Here is a 22,672-nt window from a genome sequence, read left to right as displayed (position 1 = left end):
AAGATACCTAGGGGCAGTTCCATTAACCATTCTATACATGTATCCTAGTTTCAGAAACGAGACTCTCTGCTCCACAGGGAGCCAGCCCACCTTTTTGAAGTGAGCTGGTCCTATGTGGGCTCGTGAATGCATGTTTAACACTAACCTTAGGGTTTTATTTTGGCTAGTTTGCAGCATGTTTTTGTTTTTTGCTGTGACACTGCTGTACCAGTATGTACATGCATAGTCATATTGGCTCATAATCATACAGTTTGCAAGTAGTTTTCTAGTGTCTAATGATAAAAACATTTTTTTACGTTGCAGAAATTTTACCCTTGTGTTGACATTTTTAATAACCTTCAAGGCCATGGTTTCTCCAGACAAAGTCTGGTCGAGGTCTGCACCTAGATACTTGACACAGTCTTTGGAGATGACACTAGTTCCATTACAGCTGATCTCCAGTTCAGAGCATTTCTTCAGATTATATTTTGAACTAAAAAGAATGGATTCAGTCTTTCCTAAATGGATCGAGAGCTTGTTGTCCACCAACCATTTATGAAGATTTCCCAGCTCCCTACTGAGACCAGCTTGGATTTCTTTCGGGTCATCTCCAGATATCAGAAGTGCAGAGTCATCGGCGTACAGTAATAATTTACAAGACACTGCAGAGACCATGTCATTTATGTACAACGAGAAAAGCATTGGAGCCAAAATGCTCCCTTGCGGTACTCCACATGTTATAGGATTATAGGAGGATGATACGCTGTTTATGCTAACGACCTGGGTCCTTCCAGTTAGATACGACCTGAACCATCTCACCGAACCACTGTCCATTCCGCAGGATTTGAGCTTCTCCAGAAGGATCTGATGGTCAACGGTATCAAACGCTTTCTGGAGGTCAATCAGGACCATACCAGTGCGTTTGCCGCTCTCCATCTGGGTCCGGACGTGGTCGGTGAGATGGATGAGGCAGGACTCCGTGGAGTACCCAGGACGAAAGCCGGATTGAAACTTGTACAGAAGATCGGTCTTGTTTAGGAAATCTGATACTTGATTGAAGATAACCTTTTCAAGGACTTTTGAGATGATGCTGAGTATAGAGACTGGGCGATAGTTTCCCTCATTAGTCCTATCTCCTTTTTTATAAAGTGGGACCACACGGGCACATTTTAAGTCATTGGGAACGCTGCCTTGCTGTATAGACAGGTTAATGACATGAGCTAGGGATGCACTAATCTGTTGCGCTCCATCTTTAATAAACCTCACTGGGAGCCCATCTATACCCGTGGCTTTATTACTGCCCAGGGATTGTATTATTTCTAACACCAGTTCCTTATCAACTGATTGGAGCTTGAAAGCATCCTGAGCAACCTTATCGGCGTAGAAATTACGCACATGATTTTGGTCATATTGACCAGTGGGTTGGGGAAGCTTGCTGACTAGAGATGACGCCACTGTGGTAAAGAAATCATTAAATTTCTGGGCCACCTTTGCGCTATCAAAGCAGATTTCCTTATCAATCACCAGACCGATCTTTAAAGAGGCTGCACATTTGTTTTTTATGGGAGCCCCTAGGTCTTTAAGTGTTTGCCATAGATTTTTTGGGGAGTCTTTATATTCGTGTATTTTTGTTTCGTAGTATTTTTTTTTGGCCTTTCTCACCAGATTAGTTACTTTAGTTCGCCTACATCTATATTCATCATATAGCGCACTGTCGCTTCCTTCCTTTCTATCACAAGATTTCCGGAATTTTGCTAGGGTTTTGTCCCTTAGCTGAATTTGTTCCAGGATGTCTGAGTCAATCCATGGTTGCGAACGCTGTTTGACTCTGACCGACCTGAGGGGGCAGACTTTGTCCAGAATGGATACAAAAATGACTTTAAAATTGGTCCATGCTTCTTCGGCTTTGTTACTCTTTAAAACCTGACTCCAATCAGTGGTCTGTAAAAGTTTCTGGAAGTTTTCAGGCTTATATTTTTTCATTGACCTTATCCTGACAGTGCTGTGTCTGCCAATTTGACTGCGACAGGTCTTTCTTGTGCAGTATGTGACAAAGTGGTCACTGACTCCAACTGGTAACACACCAGATTGAGAGATGTTTACTTTGTCAGATGTCAAGATCAGGTCAATGATAGATCTGCTGGTTTTAGTAACTCTGGTAAAGTCATTGATCAGTTGTGTCAGATCATAACTTGAACAGAATCTCTCAAAACCTGAACGTAGGCCATTAGTTACATCATTAGATTCATGAACATTACAGTTCAAATCACCAGTAACAATTATCTCTTGATCCCAAAAATGATCAGCCTTCATGCAGGACTCTTCTAGGAGTGAAAAAAAGGCTGAACATTTTGGGGGTCGATAACAGCAACCAACCAGGATTGGCCGTGTTTTTGGCAGTAGCACATCTACCCATACTGTTTCCAAATCATCTCTATGTAGATCATTTCTGGGGTTAAAAGCGATATCTGCACGTATATACAAGCATACACCACCACCCTCTCTGTTTCTATCGTTCCTAATAACAACAAAACCAGGGATTTGAATTTCATTATCGGATACACTATCATCGATCCAGCTTTCGGTAATCGCAATCACAGCCGCATTTGTTTTCTTAGCTAAAATTTGCACTTCAGATAGTTTTGGTATCAGGCTCCGTGCATTAAGGTGAATAATGTGCAGACCTCTTTTTTTAAAACACTCAAATTGATTGTCTTGGGCTACAGAGGGCAGTGAGCTTCCCAACACCGTAGAATCATTTTGAAATTTTCCACTGTCAACATCAACATTATCATTGTCATCAATACAATCAATAAAACCAATGTTTGGTACCTCTTGGAGACAGCATACATTACAGACAAACGGAATATCACGCTCTAATCTCACAGCCCTGTTATATATACTATTCGAGATATTTCCACATTTGATATGGACAAATTTATCGCAAATATCACAAGCCACTGCCTTGGACTTGGAGCTGATTTTCTTACTACATGTTGGACAACGCTGGTCTGTGGCTTGCGTAGGTGTGGGAGAGTTCTCTGGATTGAGGCTCATCACAGTTCCGCCTATAGGACGCTCCCGGGCTGGATGACCTAGCCTGCTACTGCTGGGCCCTGGGCTGGTGGTAGCATGGATGGTACTGCTGGGCCCCGGGCTGGTGGTAGCTAGCCTGCTACTGCTGGGCCCTGGGCTGGTGGTAGCATGGATGGTACTGCTGGGCCCCAGGCTGGTGGTAGCATGGATGGTACTGCTGGGCCCCGGGCTGGTGGTAGCATGGATGGTACTGCTGGGCCCCGGGCTGGTGGTAGCTAGCCTGCTACTGCTGGGCCCCGGGCTGGTGGTAGCTAGCCTGCTACTGCTGGGCCCCGGGCTGGTGGTAGCTAGCCTGCTACTGCTGGGCCCCGGGCTGGTGGTAGCTAGCCTGCTACTGCTGGGCCCTGGGCTGGTGGAAGCATGGATGCTACTGCTGGGCCCTGGGCTGGTGGTAGCTAGCCTGCTACTGCTGGGCCCTGGGCTGGTGGTAGCATGGATGGTACTGCTGGGCCTTGGGCTGGTGGTAGCATGGATGCTACTACTGGGCCCCGGGCTGGTGGTAGCTAGCCTGCTACTGCTGGGCCTTGGGCTGGTGGTAGCATGGATGGTACTGCTGGGCCCTGGGCCGGTGGTAGCATGGATGGTACTGCTAGTCCCCGGGCTGGTGGTAGCTAGCCTGCTACTGCTGAGCCCCGGGCTGGTGGTAGCTAGCCTGCTACTGCTGGGCCCTGGGCTGGTGGTAGCTAGCCTGCTACTGCTGGGCCCTGGGCTGGTGGTAGCTAGCCTGCTACTGCTGGGCCTTGGGCTGGTGGTAGCATGGATGGTACTGCTGGGCCCTGGGCTGGTGGTAGCTAGCCTGCTACTGCTGGGCCTTGGGCTGGTGGTAGCATGGATGCTACTGCTGGGCCCTGGGCTGGTGGTAGCATGGATGGTACTGCTGGGCCCTGGGCTGGTGGTAGCATGGATGGTATAGCTGGGCCCTGGGCTGGTGGTAGCTAGCCTGCTACTGCTGGGCCTTGGGCTGGTGGTAGCATGGATGCTACTGCTGGGCCCTGGGCTGGTGGTAGCATGGATGCCACTCATGAGGAGGTAGAGTGGTTTTGTAGAGTTAATTGGCCCTGGACAGGGGTGAACATCCCCACATAACAGCAAGCTCAGGGTCAATATCCATTTGTTTGTATTTACCACCACTGCAGTTGACTGTGCATGTCTTTGCTTCTGCCTACTTAGGCTCTGCAGTTGGAGGTAGGGTGATATCAGACTGCTGTATAATTGTCCATGCCCATAGGTTACACCCAAAACAGGAGAAGATCCTTTCATAACATAGGTACTGGGAGACCTCTCATTACCAAAACATGGAGAGCCAGTGTCATTTACAAATCTCCAAATGTGTACCACACAAAGGAGTAGTAAGAGTCTGAAGATGGTTAAAGCCATGTTTGCCTTTGTTGTTTTTACCTGCCTTGTACTGATTCAGGCTTGACAGGGAAGATAGGCCGAGGTAGAGAGGATCCAACAAATATCCAGGTTTTCGAAAGCCATCCGCAACTTGGGTTGCTTCTGTGAATAGTTTGAACTATAATGTCCAATGATAGATTGGAATTTCAGACTTTTGGATAGTAGAAATCCAATTTTTGGAGTTAAAACAGGTCTGAGTGTTAGAGAGCTCCTGCCTGCTGCTGCCTCCAGTTGGATAGAAATGAACCTGAAATGAACCTGGTGAACCTGAAATGAACCTGGTCAGGTTCAGAGGAGCCTCTGTGACTAACCTGGTCAGGTTCAGAGGAGCCTCTGTGACTAACCTGGTCAGGTTCACAGGAGCCTCTGTGACTAACCTGGTCAGGTTCACAGGAGCCTCTGTGACTAACCTGGCCAGGTTCACAGGAGCCTCTGTGACTAACCTGGCCAGGTTCAGGAGCCTCTGTGACTAACCTGGCCAGGTTCACAGGAGCCTCTGTGACTAACCTGGCCAGGTTCAGGAGCCTCTGTGACTAACCTGGCCAGGTTCACAGGAGCCTCTGTGACTAACCTGGCCAGGGGAGAGATGGTGCCTGGACGAGTACACGATGTGTGATTATTAATATCAGAAGACTAGCATAGACTGGGCCGGGTCTGAGTTGTATACAGGCTAAAGAGATCATACAAACAAATTAGGTCAAGGGTTCCCACACTTTAACATTCCCAATAATGGTTTTGCAGCACATTTGGTGATTTTAGTTTGCTATGTATTAAACTTGTCTATGTCTAATAACTGTCTATAACTTCAAACATATCTTTAAAGACTCCATGGAATGGCATCTTTACTTTCTTGATTTGATGCATTTCCTCTTGAAAGGATGTTGGGGTGGGACATGATGCAGTGAGGGATCATTTAAAAGTCTAAACCAATGGAATATGAGATATTTGTTATTAGTTAGAAAATTATATTTCTTCTACTAGTGCAGCATGAAATCACCATGAAAGACATTGTGTTTTCCAGGCAGTAAAAGTAATGGGAGTAAATTTCATGGGTATTTTAATGGTTAAAATCTTCACATTTGTGATTTTGACAGCACATACCTCCACATCCTTGTCTTTCTGCAGCAGAGAGGAGGAGAGATCCTCCACCTGTCCCTCCAGCTCTCCCACCCTGTGCGTGAGCGTGGTCTTCTCTCCGCTCAGCTCCGTGATGAGAGCCTCCTTGGAGCGCAGCTCTTCAGTCAGCTCCTCTATCACCCTGCACACACACGGACACATGGGGGAGAGGTCAGTGCCACAGGGGGCGCCACTTGGTTTGTTTTACCATTGGCGATGCTTGAGGAGGCTTGTTAGCTGCTGTTTTGCACCTGTCTTTGTTGGTGTTGGATGGAGACAGGACGGTGGGAGGTCTCTCGTCCTCGGGGATATCCTCCATGGGGGTGTCGAGAGAGAGGAGGGAGTCGTGGGAGTGCGATCCAGCCAGTGAGGCCATCCGCTCGGCCTCACTCCGCGCTAGCTGGGCCTCCTGGATGATACACAGCCACACACACACACACACACACACACACACACACGCACACACGCACGTGGAAATAGCTGTGATTAGTGAAGCCTAAGCACAAACCTTCACTTCTCACCATTGTCATATTCTTGAGAAATTAAAGTTTCTTAGTTTTGAGAATTAAAAAACAAATCGAAATTGTGACCACCTTTAATTAGACCTGCAGCCTTGAGCAAAATCATACATTTTATATTCTATAATATCATGTATATTTGTGAATCTGTTTCTATAGTGTTTTTCTTCTATGTTTTATTGTGTTTATGATGTTTTTCTTCCATGTTTATATTGTAACATCAACCTGCCGCAGGGTACCACAGATGGAAACTAGCCTCTGGCTAAATCTGTCATATTTAACTTAATGTGCATTAATATGCATTGTCCCTGATCAAAAATCAATCAATCAAACTGTGGCGGGTCATGTGACACAAGCCAAGAGTGATGCTGGGCTGAACGCACCTCCTGCAGGAGGTGGATCTTGGTCTGCAGCACCTCCTGCATGTGGTCGATCTCCTGCTGTCTCTCCTGACACCGCCTCTGCAGCTCCGCTTCATTGTGATTGGTCAAGCTCTCCGCTGTTGTGCTATCAGAGGGAAAGAGGCACGTCAGAGTTCATCCGCACATTAGTAGAGAGGCAAAGTGACCACCTACTTCCTGCTTCAGCACTGTACCAGAGATTTTCTTCCGCAATTTATTTTCCCATAGACATTTCGTCAAATGCGTATACAAATAGTTTATTTGGTCAAACAAAACGGTTCAGCTATATTTAGAATCGGGAGAGACCATAGAACATTTCACACATTGAAAAAATATTTTCTTTAAACCTGCATTTTTTTTAAACGTTTTGGTCCGTTTGGTGAAATGTTATGCGATCTCTCCCCTTTCTAAATATATCTGAACTGTTTGGTTTGAACAAGTAAAACTATTTTTTATACGCATTTTACAAAATGTCTATGGGAAAATAAATGGCAGATGAAAATCTCCGGTACAGTGCTGAAGCAGGAAGTGACGTTCCACTTTGGCCTCTCTATTCATCACTTTGAATACGGCAATGAGAAATGTAATCAGTCGTGTGTCCGCTCTTATCTGCTTGTGTTGGGGACATGAGTAAGAGCCAGGAGACGATATGATGTCATAACGCTTCTGTCTGGCACTAAAGTGCTCTTAGGATACCCAATACCCCCCACTTATAGAAGAGCAACTAATAGAGAGAGGTCACACGTGTGGTGTTGGTTTTTATTGGGTTCAACCAGAGGTTTGTTGGAGTATTAAGGGAACAGTGTCCAGTACAGGCTGACTGGTAGATGTGGTCAGTTGTACAAAATATCTTCCTAGGAAAAGGTTTCTGAGGATAAGCTCGGGGAGGGACACAAAATAATTTAAGTGACAATTGTTTCTCTGTGTCTCATATGATGTAAGTGTTTGTCTCTCTCTCCTCTGACTCCAACTGTGCGAGCATCTGTCCGCATCACTTAGTAAAGTCACCCCCGTGCCGCGCTATCCCGGAATTCCTGCTCCCAGAATGGCCCACGACACTCTGTCGCCACGAGTCTCGTTCTGGGTCCTCTCATATACATTTTTAACTCTGTCCCGCCACATGCGGCAGCTCAGATAACTGGGATATTTTGAACCAGTCTGTGTAATGCTACTGTCAGGCTGCACTGCTGCCTCACTGACCAATGGGCTTTGGGTGAGGTGAAAGGACAGAACTGTTAGTCTGAAGTAGGGCTGCAACTAACGATTATTTTCATTATCGATTTAATCTGTCGATTATTTTCTCGATTAATCGATTCGTTGTTTGGTCGATAAAATGTCAGAAAATGGTGGAAAAAATGTCGATCAGTGTTTTCCCAAAGCCCAAGATGACATCCTCTAATGTCTTGTTTTGTCCACAACTCAAAGATATTTAGTTTACTGTCATAGAGAAGAGGAGTCAAGAAACCAGAAAATATTCACATTTAAGAAGCTCGAATCAGAGAGTTTGGACTTCTTTTCTTAAAAAATTACTCAAAACGATGAATCGATTATCAAAATATTTGTCGATTATTTTTCTGTCAATCGACTAATCGATTAATCGTTGCAGCTCTAGTCTGAAGAAGGTCTCAGCTTCATCCTTTCTGCAAGAAGAAGAAGATTCCATTTCTTTCCAAGGGGAGATGAATGATCTTACTTCCATAATAAAATGTATAATCAACAAATTGTTTAAACATTGTGACACTTACAGAATCTAACAATATCTCTCATCTCTGTTATGAATGGATATTTGCTCAATATGATCTCATTTAGGTAAGAAAACAATTAAGCCTTGATCGAGTGTTATCCATCTTTTATCATCAGTGTTATTTTCTCTATAACTACACATGAAGATATCTGCGTAAGTGTTTTCGATTCAATTAATTTCAACTCAATTGTCCTTCATTTCTCTATTATTCTACTTGAGTTTCTCTGCTCAAACAACCTTTGTCAATCCTAACAGAGTCAGCTAATTGAAAGACAAACAGTGTGATTCAGGGATTGTAGATGTGGCAAGCAGACGTGAGATTGACAATTGGTTGTGACTTGCAGAGAAATCATGAACTGATACTCTATTGAGTCGACTGTTTGGTCTGATCAAGTGTTGTTTTCTTGAGTGGTAAATGAGGTGGCAATGTGTTTTTATTCCCAGAGGGTGATCTGTTATGTTCTGAACTCTGGGCCATGACAGCAATAGTTGGCAATCTGGTTGACAATCATAGCACAGAATATGCAGCCAGTCTGAAAAGGAGCTTCCCTTTTGATGTGGGGGACGAGCAACAATAGTCATTATATCTCCGCCCACCGGGGTGTGACTGACCTACGACGAACGCCATGCCATCAATACTGTGGTTAACAACAACCAGACCACAGTGTGTGTGCAAGACACAACTGCCAAGCAGCAACTCTGTTGACCAGGGAAGTAACAGTGTCAACGTCAGTTCAACAATAACTCGTTTATTTACTGGACTCTCAGAAAGTCACCTTTGTCAACACCGAACCACGGCTTAAGGAGGGGGAGTGACGAACAGCAGCTAATATAGAAACCAGTAATAACAGTGTCTATTCTATGTAAGCGCACCAACGGTTGGCCTCAATGGACCCTGAACAATTCAAAATAGACGTCTGCACACACAAACCCTGGCACCAACATTAGGGTCAACAACGACGACGATGCCCTCATCAAGTATGTTAAGCAGCATCCCGTCAACTTCAGGACCAACTAGGAACATTCTCTCTGTGCCATACCAACAACACACTCATGACTGCTTTGCATCGGGGTTTCATCATGGCAGTGAAGGAGGCTCAAACGATCACAGCGCAGAAGCCATGGAGGAGAAGCCATGATACTACAGTGCCAACAACAACCCAACAATAACTCCAGCCTTCCATCCATGTCTCCACCATAGGCAGTGTCCATCTCCACGTTCATCTCCAGCCCAACCTGTGAAACTCCTGTGCAGCAGCTCCAACATAGACTTGGGCGATGTCCAAAATTGTAATATCACGATATAGTGCCGCCCCAAATATAGCGATACATGATATTATCTGTCTGGGAGGGGGGGTGGGGGGGGGTTGTACAAGGCCCTGAAGCTGGGCTCACCACACCCTGCTTCATTTTTGGGAAGAGTCGGGGGCTGAAGTTTTTGGTTGCATTTCCTGATCCATCAAGGCCGAATTGCAACGCAAAATGTGGTGCCTCATGTCGGGGCCATGCTCAAGCTGCTGAGTGAGATATCTGTCCTCTGATGCTCCCAAACCGGCGCCACACGCACCTTCAAAAATATTGGTTCAGGCAGCGTTTAGGTAGCCTGGTAAACCATGCGGTCACGTGTCATGAACTCACAATTTGTTTTGTTCTGTGGGACCGTTTGGGCTCCAGCCCGGGGCGGGCCTTTTCAGAAATTACAAAGTGCACGGGCCAATCAGGGACCTGCCTCGTAGTTGACATCATAACCGGCCAATCAAGGAGGCCGCTGGCAAAATAGTAATGGCTGCTCCCACAGCTCTCCGGCTCGCGAATCAACAAGCAGCGACGTCAATGTTCGTCGAGTTTAAACAGCCGTAACTTAAGTGCAGTTATCGCAGAAATAGACCCAATAACAACAATTAAACAAGAACAGGAGTATCTACCAACAGAGTTTCGTTTTCGCCGTTCTTCCGAGTGGATTTGGATTTGACTGGATCCGATGCTGATTGGCTGAAGGACTGGTTTTGGCGACGCTGATTGGCTGAAGGAGTTGTCTGTCAAAAGCAAGTACTTCCACCCACTGAAATTCCTGTGGACTGCTTGGAGTCCAGACTGATACGTAGAGCGAAGCAGAATGTGAACTCGGGAATAACCAGGCTACCGTTTAGGAACCGGTGTCGGAAAGATACAAAACAATACCCATCCCTAGTTACCATGTGAGAAATATACACGTCTGTACTCAGTGTACCCAGTGCCTGTGTGTGTGTGTGTGTGTGTGTGTGTGTGTGTGTGTGTGTGTGTGTGTGTGTGTGTGTGTGTGTGTGTGTGTGTGTGTGTGTGTGTGTGTGTGTGTGTGTGTGTGTATCTCCACCACCTGCTGCTGTATGACATATGAGCTGTTAGAGATATGAGGTGTTAGCACCGTTAAGACAGGACCCTGTGGAGAATCACGACTAATCTCTGGTACGGGCACACATACTCCTCGCCAGCTAACACCCATAGATGGACACACACACACACACACACACACACACACACACACACACACACACACACACACACACACACACACACACACACACACACACACACACACACACACACACACACACACACACAAACACACACACACACACAGGCACTGGGCACACTGAGTACAGAGACACGCACATATTCTCAAACACACACCTTCCATAAGCCCTTCAGACGGTGTTATGGAGGACTTAGCCAATTTCAGCTTTGTTATCAACGTCTAAGTCCATCAGAAAAAGACAAACATGTTTCAGGGTGTTTAAGCCCTGATTATTCACTTAGGCAACTTGTGTTTCTGCATACCAGCACACTATGTATTAAATGTGATCAAAGTCTATATTATATAGCCCAATGGAAAACATTTAGATCATTTGATTTAGTTGTGTTTACACAGGCTGTCCGCGTCGCTGAAGGGCATTTCAATAAAGCTCAGAAAAGATAGCGACTGTATACCTGTAAAGTAAGGACCAGGATTGGACATGGTCGGATATGTACGGTATGATATCAGAATTTTCAATCAAGTCAAATTTGGTTTGACACACACCATGGGATGGGATTAGGGACATGAGTTGTTCTGACACCAAGGCGATACTTGAGAATTGAGGAATGTGATTTTCTTCATGTAGCAAGATCATGTAAGAGAAGTTTCAGAGACTTACAGGGCTTTGTCCAGAAGCTGCTGTTTCTCCTGGAGATCCTGCTTCAGGCTCTCTACTTCCACCTTCAGCTCGATGTTCTGCAACATATGAAGAGCAGGAACTTAGTCACAATCAAGAAGACATTTGCTTATAAAACAGTTCATTTTCTGAGGAACTTGTGGTAGCTTGTGGTTATTTTTATTTCTCCATCTTGTCATTTTGGGTCCCGAATTCAAAACACAACATCAGACAATATAAGCCAGCTCGATAGACTCCCATGGTTGGGAAAAAAATATATATAAAACTTAAACTGCAATTTCTCAAAAAGTATAAAAGATATCAAAAAAGCTGAAAGTACTTATAAATGGTGACACGTTTAAAGATTGAATGGAGTTTGTACTCGCACAAAGAATGAAAGAGTAGTTAGAGTTCAAAGAGGGCATAATGGTACGAACAATCCTCCCATACACTTTAACAGGTACTAAAAAGCTTTTGAATTCGTGTCCCAAGATGGCCGATATTCCATGACTGGAACCCATGTGACATCAGCTGCAACAAGGCATCTATATTCTATACACATATAAATCACAGAGTCCTAGAAAAATGGTATTGATGATAAAGGGAGAGAGACAATCAATCGATTAATCAATCATTCAGCAGCAACATTATAGTCATCACCACCACATGATTATCATCACCACCACCACCATCAAGCAAGCAGAGACACAGACAGACAGAGTAACAACAGATCAATAACCATTTGTAGCTGTGCTGCAGTATCAATGAACGATCAATGAGTGTAGACAGACAGTGCTGCGTGCAGCTGCTGTAAGAGTGAAGGCCTGCGTCCGGGTAGTGCAGTGGGCGATTCCCTGACTTCTAACATGAGGGTTGCAGGTTCGTGCCCCGTGTTGTGTTGCCTCTGATTTGGTCGGGCGTACATATACAGGCGCAATTGGCTGTGTCTGTGGGTGGGACACCGGATTAAAGGAACAGCTCACCCTAAAATCAGAAGAAACTTTTTTTCTCTCATGTAGGAACTATTTTCTTTGGTAGGAACTAGTTAGCAGCTAGCGGGTGTAGTTCGGTCAAAAGAAAATAGTTCCTCCATGAAACTGCTCATAATTATCTTGAGTAACCGGGTCATGATTTCTGGAAAGAGACATTGCTGTTGAGTTTTTCAAATGTATTTCTTTGGCACTTTGAGCATCACAAGCCGAGTGCCATCCAGTTCCATTGTATTGGAGAGAAGGCAGAAACTCTGCGGTCGATATCTCCAAAACTCAGGCAACTAACACAAAACGATATAGATGGATAAATAGCACTACAGGTGAGAGGGAAAATATGTATTTTGGATTTTAGGGTGAGCTGTTCCTTTAAGGGTATGTTTCCTGGTCGCTGCACTATAGGGCCTCCTCTGGTCTGGTCGGTCGGGGGGCCAGTTCGGGGGCGAGGAGGGGAACTGGGGGAATAGCGTGATCCTGCTTGTTCTATCACTTGTTTCCTGCTCAATTCCCCTTAATAATTCTACCACTCCATGGTGTATGAGCAGGGCTGCTGGGTGTTGTGCTCTCTCTCTCTCTGGTGTATGAGCAGGGCTGCTGAGTGTTGTGTATCACCCGTACAGAACATCTCACCGTGCTGCTATATTTAGAGCAGGGGAATCCAGGGCAGCTCAAGCACTTATGCATGCGGGGCCAAAGGCTAAACTGCACACACAGTTTGTTTACCTGCTCCCAACAGGCCTGCAGGGCCCATGGGGGCCACAGGGGCCAAGCAGGGCTCTTTAGACCGGGCTAGGGGATGGAGGATTTTGAACGGTGAGAACCATAGGGCTCATTATTTCCATTCTGAGGAGGTCAGTCTGTCTGTCTGTCTGTCTGTCTGTCTGCTGGACTCACATCAGATAGCTGCCTTTCTCACTGCAGCTTGAGTCACATTCATTTCAATGCATGGTCCTCTCTCTGTATGTCTGTTGTCTCAGTTTAGCTGTCCCTCACTGTGATTGTCCCTCTGTCTTTCTCTGTCTCCTCGTCTGTCTCTCTTCTTCTCTTTCTCTGTGTCTCCTCGTCTGTCTCTCTTCTTCTCTTTCTCTGTGTCTCCGACCTCGTCTGTCTCTCTTCTTCTCTTTCTCTGTGTCTCCTCGTCTGTCTCTCTTCTTCTCTTTCTCTGTGTCTCCTCGTCTGTCTCTCTTCTTCTATTTCTCTGTGTCTCCTCGTCTGTCTCTCTTCTTCTCTTTCTCTGTGTCTCCTCATCTGTCTCTCTTCTTCTATTTCTCTGTGTCTCCTCGTCTGTCTCTCTTCTTCTCTTTCTCTGCTCGAGGTGTTTAGGTGCCTCTTCCTCTGCCAGTCTGCTGACCTTTCCATCAGAGAGCTGTGCCAGTCAGCAGCAGCACTGTCTGTCCTGAACACTCACGAGTCAGCCACACGTGCAGTACCGCACGCAGCCTGCATTCTCCCCCATCACTACGTACATATTTACATACATATACACCACGAGGGCTTCCAGACCCAGACTTGCCCACACACACACACAGATGCACTCTGCACGTGTCACCCGAGCACAGCCACACACTCCATCAGATAAGTATAAAGAATGTGGGGAGGGAAATATAGTCTGCAAGTGTATGCCTTGATGTATTCTTGCAACCTTAATTTAGCATTGCCTTATCAGGGACTTGCAGCTTTCAGAATTCCAAATCCAAGACTTTAACGCCTTTTTAATGCTGGATTTCAAACCAATTCAAAAACAAAAATAAAGATACACATCTGGCGAAAACCAGATGTGTATCGAGGTAAAAGCACTCGCCTACCACCGCGGAGACCCAGGTTCAATTCCCGGCAGCGGTCCTTCGTTCACTACAGACACAATCGGCCGTGTCTGCGGGTGGGAAGCCGGTGGTGGGGTATGTGTCCTGGTCGCTGCACTAGTGCCTCCTCTGGTCGGTCAGGGCGCCTGTTTGGGGGGGAGGCAAACTGGGGGCAACAGTGTGATCCTCCCACACGCTACAACATCCTGCCGGTGAAACACCTTGCTGTCAGGTGAAAAGAGGCGGCTGGTGACGGCACATGTATCAGAGGAAGTATGTGCTAGTCTACTACAACTCTTCCCAAATCGGCAGAGGGGGTGGCGCAATGACCGGGACAGCAGGGGGAGAAAATAAGAGGAAAATCCGGAGAAAAAAAACATATATGAAAAATAAATATATGATTACATAATATCACGTCTAATATTTTTTCAGACTTTGTAAGGACCAGCAGATACTTATACTGATAATACTATAGCAGGCCTGGTTCATCTCTTGCATTCTCCGTGCAGTAATGCTGTTATGCAATGCATGAGTAATTATAAAGATGGTGGAATGAGAAACATTAAGCCTAAGAGCACTATAATAATGAATAATGTAAGACACTTTAGAGAAGCATCTCTTGTGAGAGAGCATGTGTGTGACAACAACATGGTTTACCGTAAGAGAGATGTCCTGCAAACAGCTCTATATATAGCTCCCCATCACACAGTGCACCTGCTATTCCCCCCTCCAGACCCATCTGCCCTCAGCAACACAGACCCTTTATAACTAGTGTCCTCTAGAGAGAGAGTGGCGTCAGCGGAGGACCAAAATGCATGACTCATTAGCCAATGAACAGCCAGGAAGGCGTCTCGCGCTACTTTTGAATGCTAAAATAAAGCTGATAATGTACAATTTGATTCTTTAAACGTCTGACCCTTTCAAAGTACATCACAAACTGTCCATTTTGCTGCAACTGGACAGTGCTGCTCCATCCAGAACCTTACTTCCTGGAACTCTTGAGAGTAAAATAACTGGTCCATTGGAGTGAATGGAGAGGCTGCGACTCTTCTATATGGCTCTGCTTATAACCGGGCAGGGCAGGAGGGGGCGGAGCAACACAGCCCCTTATAACCAGGCAGGGCAGGAGGGGGTGGACCGGCTGGACTGATCAACACTGCCAGGAGGACTGTACCCAAACATGCACGCACGCATGCACACACACGCACACACACACTCATGCACACACACACACACACACACACACACACACACACACACACACACACACACACACACACACACACACACACACACACACACACACACACACACACACACACACATGACACTGCCAGGCACTGGCAGAAACTCAAGAAGTTCATCCAATGAGAAGCAGTCTTTTTATTCTGCTATTTTCCACACTGTAACCATTTACGCTGTCTGGTCATATTACTCCCTCTGTGTTTCAGGCAAAGGGCAACCTCCAATTCTGACAAATGAAGCCAATGCCTGTAGCCAGTAAACACGTTCCTAATGGGTTTAATGGTCTCATTCGCTAGTTTCAAGTCTTCTTCAATACATCATGATATCCATTTAGTAAATTACAGTCCCATTTTTAGTAATAGACGATAAGGCAGACTATGTTTTGGCTCCAAATAACTAAGTAAGATGGCGACGGTCAAAATGCCAAACTCAGCTTCAAAACCGGAGTCCACAAAGCAATGGGTGATGTCAGGGTGGCTACGTCCATATTTTATACAGTCTGTGTTTTCAATTCATCAATGAAAATAATCACATTTACGGGGCGTCCCGGTGGTTCACCTGGTAGTGCGCGTACCACAATGGCTTAGTCCTTTGCGTGGCCGCCCCGGGTTCGAATCTGACCCGTGGTCCTTTGCCACCTCTACCTTTCCTGTCTGCCTACTGCAATAAAGGCACACACAAACCCCCCCCCCCCCCCTCCCATTTTTTTTAAATACTACTATTTATTAGTGCAGGATATGAACAAGCAGGTATGTGACTGAAACAAACAATCAAAGTTTGACAAAAGTGCAGCATTGGAAGAGAAACATGAGAAAACGAAAGCCAAGCCGGGTGATGACGTCTGATTTATGTGTCAACTGGAGGTTGCACATTCATACGAATACATGTGATAAATAAACGAGTGGACTGACGCTCTATCGCTCTATAAATAGAGTGTGTTTCAACCTCAGTGAGATCAGTATTTGCCAACCAACACTGCTATGTTCTGTATTACAGAGCAATGCTTCAGCGAGAGGACGGGAACACTGGCCACCCTGTCACACATCACAACCAATAAGACACAGGAACACCAGGTACCCTGTCACACATCACAACCAATAAGACACAGGAACACTGGGCACCCTGTCACACATCACAACCAATAAGACACGGGTACACTGGGCACCCTGTCACACATCACAACCAATAAGACACGGGAACACTGGGCACCCTGTCACACATCACAACCAATAAGACACATGAACACTGGGCACCCTGTCACACATCACAACCAATAAGACACAGGAACACTGGGCACCCTGTCACACATCACAACCAATAAGACACATGAACACTGGGCACCCTGTCACACATCACAACCAATAAGACACATGAACACTGGGCACCCTGTCACACATCACAACCAATAAGACACATGAACACTGGGCACCCTGTCACACATCACAACCAATAAGACACATGAACACTGGGCACCCTGTCACACATCACAACCAATAAGACACGGGAACACTGGGCACCCTGTCACACATCACGACCAATAAGACACGGGAACACTGGGCACCCTGTCACACATCACAACCAATAAGACACATGAACACTGGGCACCCTGTCACACATCACAACCAATAAGACACGGGAACACTGGGCACCCTGTCACACATCACGACCAATAAGACACGGGAACACTGGGCACCCTGTCACACATCACGACCAATAAGACACGGGAACACTGGGCACCCTGTCACACATCACGACCAATAAGACACGGGAACACTGGGCACCCTGTCACACATCACAACCAATAAGACACGGGAACACTGGGCACCCTGTCACACATCACAACCAATAAGACACGGGTACACTGGGCACCCTGTCACACATCACAACCAATAAGACACAGGAACACTGGGCACCCTGTCACACATCACAACCAATAAGACACGGGAACACTGGGCACCCTGTCACACATCACAACCAATAAGACACGGGAACACTGGGCACCCTGTCACACATCACAACCAATAAGACACGGGAACACTGGGCACCCTGTCACACATCACAACCAATAAGACGCCGGGCAGCTCAGGTCAGATAACGGCTATTGATGCTAAGTCTCCAATTAGAAAGTGATTAAAGCAATGAAGCTTTTAGCCACACAGAGTGAGAGACTGTGAAGCACACGGATTACTACCCTGTATGATACGACACCATGGGATCGCTTTCCTCAATCACTGCTGGTATGCAGTAATCGCAGGTGATAAGTGACAGGTCTTATTCATCTAGAGATCAAGAAGTGGCCATCTTGTCTGCGTGGCTCTCATATCAAAGGTTCATTGTTGATGATCATTAGGGATTTGGGATAGAGAGAGAGACACAGAGAGAGAGACAAAGAGAGAGTCAGAGAGAGACAGAGAGAGAGAGAGAGACAGAGAGAGAGACACAGACAGAGAGAGAGAGAGAGAGACAGAGAGACAGAGACACAGAGGTTTTTAAATGGTGGCTGGCCCATACACACAGGACACAGCTGAACACACAACAGCTGAACAACAGGGTCACCTTATTGTACGACGTGCGCACCTACACAGAGAGACACACAGAGGGATGCACAAACACACACAGAGGGATGCACAAACACACACACACACAGACACACACACACACACACAGATATACACACACACACTAGGGATGGGCATTTCTAGCAAAAACACTATTCGAAATTCGCTGGCCAAAGTCGACTTTTAATCGAAATTCGGAAGAAAAAAAAATGTAAAAAAATTAAAAATGTAAAAAAAAAAAAAAAAAAAATTGTGAGTTAAATGTTGCATTGTCTCCCCTGATTCTAAGTATAGTCGAATCGCTTGGTTTGAGCAAGTAAAACAATTTTTATAAGCATTTTAAGCAAGGTTTATGGAAAAATTAATGGCGGATGAAATCCCATGAAGAGGGAGAGGTTGCTTATAAAAATTGTTTTACTTGCTCAAACCAAGCGATTCGACTATACTTAGAATCAGGGGAGACAATGCAACATTTCACTCACCAAAAAAAAAAAAAAAAAAAATCAATAAACGAATTTCGACTTTCAATAATAAAAGTCGACCTTGATAATAACAACGATTATTCGAAAATTCGAAATTCGATGCCCATCCCTAACACACACACACACGCACATACACGTGCATGCACGCACGGCACGCACACATACACCAACAAACATACAAACCACAGATTAGGGCTGGATGATATGGTTGAAATCAATATCATGATAATCATAAGGATTTTTCTCAATATCAATATATATCACAATATAATTCATGTATGTCACAGTAGCCACATTAAATATTCAAATTAATGTTCATCTCATTGAACCGAATGGCAATATGGGCGTGGTAGATAGATACTTTATTAATCCTTTGCAGGAAATTAATTTGTCACATGATGCCGATGCATGATGTCAAACTAAACATTTTCAAATAATATCCCTACAATAGCCTACTTCATTTTAAGTAAAATTGGGCTTGTCATCATAAATGTGTGTCACATTATTAATATACCTTCTTATCATCATCGCGATATGATTCCACTGAAAGATGATAAACAATAATATTGAATTATCGCCCCAGCCCTACCACAGATATAAACATACCAGCATAGACATAGTGTACTGTACAGTGTACAAACAGACTGTCTGAGAGAGGGTGAGGGAGCGAGAGAGAGAGAGAGAGAGAGAGAGAGAGAGAGAGAGAGAGAGAGAGAGAGAGGGGGAGAGAGAGAGAGAGAGAGAGAGAGAGAGAGAGAGAGAGAGAGAGAGAATTTATAGGTGTTATCAGCTTGTTATAGCCAGGAGCCTCAGCAACCATAAGGTTGCACTGATGACCAGGATCAGAGAAGAAGACACACTCAAAGCTGTGACAATGACAAAACACACAAAATCACAACCTTGCATTTTTTTACACATTCTGAACTAAAGGCAAAAGAAAAAAGAAGTTACAAACCACTGTATAAGAGACTAGTGAATGGAAAACCAGTAGACAAGACCAAGAACACACACAAACTGTATCAAGTCAAAGTTCCCGAGCTAAGAACTAGCTGATACCTGCTCATTCACATGGCAGTCTATCGACAAGGAAGAACACACTTGGTCCAACAAACACATGGATTGGTCACATCACCTAAACCTACAACAGTCTGACAGCTGAGTCAACGCTGCATAGCAAACAGTGGACGGAGCTCAATAAAGAAAACGATCATCATTATCTTTGGCACAATCACGCTCTCCTGATTTCCTTCTCAGTCCCAAATCACTCACTCAATCAATATCTTTCAATGGCTAACTGACACTCTCCCATTCAAAAAAAGAAGCTTCCCATTCATTTCCTGATGGCCGTAAGGGCGTGGTCTCTCTACTCACCGTGCGGTAGACATCGTCGCTGCTCTCCTCGTACTTCTGCTGGATCCTCTCCTCCAGGAAGTAGATGCGGAGCTTGAGGCTGAAGTTCTCCTTCTTCAGGTCATTCAGGTGCTGCGACAAAGTACGGTAACCGTTAGACATGGCCGTTCAAAGGGCACCGACACGGTTCGGTCAGGTGCGCTAGCCGGTCAGAAATAATCAGTCTTCTTCGACCCGTCCGTATTCGACCTGTCCGGCGTATTGCGACAGAATACGGGATCCATTTAAAAAGACACGTCCGTGTGTGTTCAGAGTCCGGTAACCGTTAGACATGCTATCTCCTTCTCCGGCAGAGCATAACGTCGCTCCGCAAGGCGACGAAAAAACACAATTATTTACAAAAATGGCATCCTAGGCTCTACGATGCCATGGGGATGGCACAAACACACACACACATCACACACTAAAACTAACACACACACACACAGGAGTGTATAGGGGCGTTTGCGGGGCAGAGGGCTACTCTGCGGCCCGAGTGGTCAGAGGTGCAGCCATGTGGGCTCCATGGTTCGTTCTGCTCTGTCCGCCGGACGGGACAGGGGGCTTATTTTACTGGAGGAGACATCCGTGGAATCCCAGACCGCCTGGGAGAGAGGGGAGGAGGGGAGAGAGGGGAGGGAGGGAGGAGGGGAGGAGGGAGGGAGGAGGGGAGGGAGGGAGGAAGGGGAGGAGGGAGGAGGGGAGGGAGGGAGGGAGAGGGAGGGAGGGAGGGAGGGAGGAAAGGAGGGAGGGAAGGAGGGAGGGAAGGAGGGAGGGAGGGAGGAAAGGAGGGAGGGAGGGAGGGAGGAGGAGAGGGAGGTAAGAGGCTCTGCCCTCACAGGCAGTTGTGATATGAGGAGTGCCAAAAGGAACAAACGGGGAAATGAACAGACTGGTGAGAGGCTGGAGTTAGAAATGACCCGAGTCTCTCTTTCTTCCTGTTTTCATGTTGTGTCAGAAATGAAATGAAGGCTGTTTCTAATCTATACCTCCTCCCTTCTCAATATACTGTCTGTCACCATGTGGAGCGTGATGATCCCAGGTGACTGAACAGCTGAAACTCTGACTATACCACCGACCAGCCTCCAACTTATGCAATCGCAAACAGCCAGCCATACAAGTCACTCATCATCGTCTTCATCTACTCTCTACTATGCACGGGACATTATAAGTTTAGGTTAGTTTCGGTGTTCCACATATGAATGCATCTCGTTTGTAGGCCTACAGTTACCTCTCTAGATACTAATGATTTTAACACGTTTTGAAAAGTGAGGAAACGCTTGAGAGGAACAAGGAGGACGGTTTTTCACTTCAGCTTTGGAGAAGACACACTTTGGATCAAGCTTTGAGCAGTAAATCACACTGACATCTTATGGACATAGTGGGATCCTAAATGTCACTGTGTTTCCCCTCACCTCATTAGCAAAACTGAAACATAAGATATGTTTTTACATGAGAAAGTATGATTGAGGAGCATTATTGTCAATTTGAACGCTAACTGAACCCCTGATGCAAAGATTTTCTTTGACAAAATATACTTTCCAAACTGTAAAGGTAAAGTCCCACTGATTGTCACACACATGAATGTGCGAAATTTGTTCTCCACATTTGACCCATCCCCTGGGGGAGCGGTGAGCGGCAGCAGCGCCGCGCTCGGGAATCATTTGGTGATCTAACCCCCCAATTCCAACCCTTTGATGCTGAGTGCCAAGCAGGGAGGCAAATGGGTCCCATTTTTATAGTCTTTGGTATGACTCGGCCGGGGATCGGACTCACGACCTCCCAGTCTCAGGGCGGACACTCAGACCACAAGGCCACTGAGTTGGTCATGAGAAGCTGGTCTGAGAAGGGCACAGGGTTCATGCTTGTGATCAAAAAGAAATGTGCTTCTAAAAAACACAGAGAGCAAAACAAAAATACAGCGTTATGCATTTGAGGCAGAAACACAGTGATTGGGGTGGTGGGCTTGACTATTCACACAGGCTAACCGGCATGGAGGACATGGAGCTGGAGAGGCTAACAGGAGGTGGACAGACAGATGAGTGGAGAGGCTAACAGGAGGTGGACAGACAGATGAGTGGAGAGGCTAACAGGAGGTGGACAGACAGATGAGTGGAGAGGCTAACAGGAGGACATGGAGCTGGAGAGGCTAACAGGAGGTGGAGGACAGACAGATGAGTGGAGAGGCTAACAGGACGTGGACAGACAGATGAGTGCATGGAGGACATGGAGCTGGAGAGGCTAACAGGAGCTGGAGAGGCTAACAGGAGCTGGAGAGGCTAACAGGAGGACATGGAGCTGGAGAGGCTAACAGGAGGTGGAGGACAGACAGATGAGTGGAGAGGCTAACAGGACGTGGACAGACAGATGAGTGCATGGAGGACATGGAGCTGGAGAGGCTAACAGGAGCTGGAGAGGCTAACAGGAGCTGGAGAGGCTAACAGGAGGACATGGAGCTGGAGAGGCTAACAGGAGGTGGACACTGGACAGACAGATGAGTGCGATGCTGCACACTGAGAGAGACGGGAACAAGTTGGCTGAAATAAGAGACATGACGGGAGCTCTGAGCCACCATGCTATTAATAGTGAGGAGAGGTGTCGTGCATCAGAACACTGCAGCCCTGAACGCCCCCCCCGCACGCTCGCAGACATGAGGGAACATACAGAAGAGGAAGGAGAGACAAACAGGAGGAAGCAGCAGCTCTGCAAAGTCTAAAGACATTTTTATTTCAAAATAAAAGCCGCGTGTCTATGACCTCAACTAAAAACCAAGCGTCGGTGCATG

General features: G+C 46.1%; 1 protein-coding gene across 1 annotated transcript in view; it reads right to left on the bottom strand.

The window, feature by feature from the left end:
- LOC310797377 (myomegalin) overlaps window positions 1-20,010 on the bottom strand; it is a gene marked incomplete at both ends in the record, with an annotated part of 55,769 nt that extends 35,759 nt beyond the window's left edge. Inside the window, 8 exons of the mRNA XM_083659748.1 lie at window positions 799-1,028; window positions 2,970-4,133; window positions 4,741-4,942; window positions 5,575-5,731; window positions 5,841-5,902; window positions 6,491-6,614; window positions 11,426-11,502; window positions 19,870-20,010. Of these exons, the coding sequence (XP_083515874.1) occupies window positions 799-1,028; window positions 2,970-4,133; window positions 4,741-4,942; window positions 5,575-5,731; window positions 5,841-5,902; window positions 6,491-6,614; window positions 11,426-11,502; window positions 19,870-20,010 (2,157 nt within the window). The remainder of the gene's footprint in view (window positions 1-798; window positions 1,029-2,969; window positions 4,134-4,740; window positions 4,943-5,574; window positions 5,732-5,840; window positions 5,903-6,490; window positions 6,615-11,425; window positions 11,503-19,869) is intronic.
- Window positions 20,011-22,672: the final 2,662 nt, after the last annotated feature.

Source organism: Poromitra crassiceps (genome assembly GCF_964638095.1).
Source record: "Poromitra crassiceps genome assembly, chromosome: 23".
NCBI lineage: Eukaryota > Metazoa > Chordata > Actinopteri > Beryciformes > Melamphaidae > Poromitra > Poromitra crassiceps.
The sequence above is the reverse complement of the archived record's forward strand: the minus strand, read 5'-3'. Positions and strand labels throughout refer to the sequence as shown.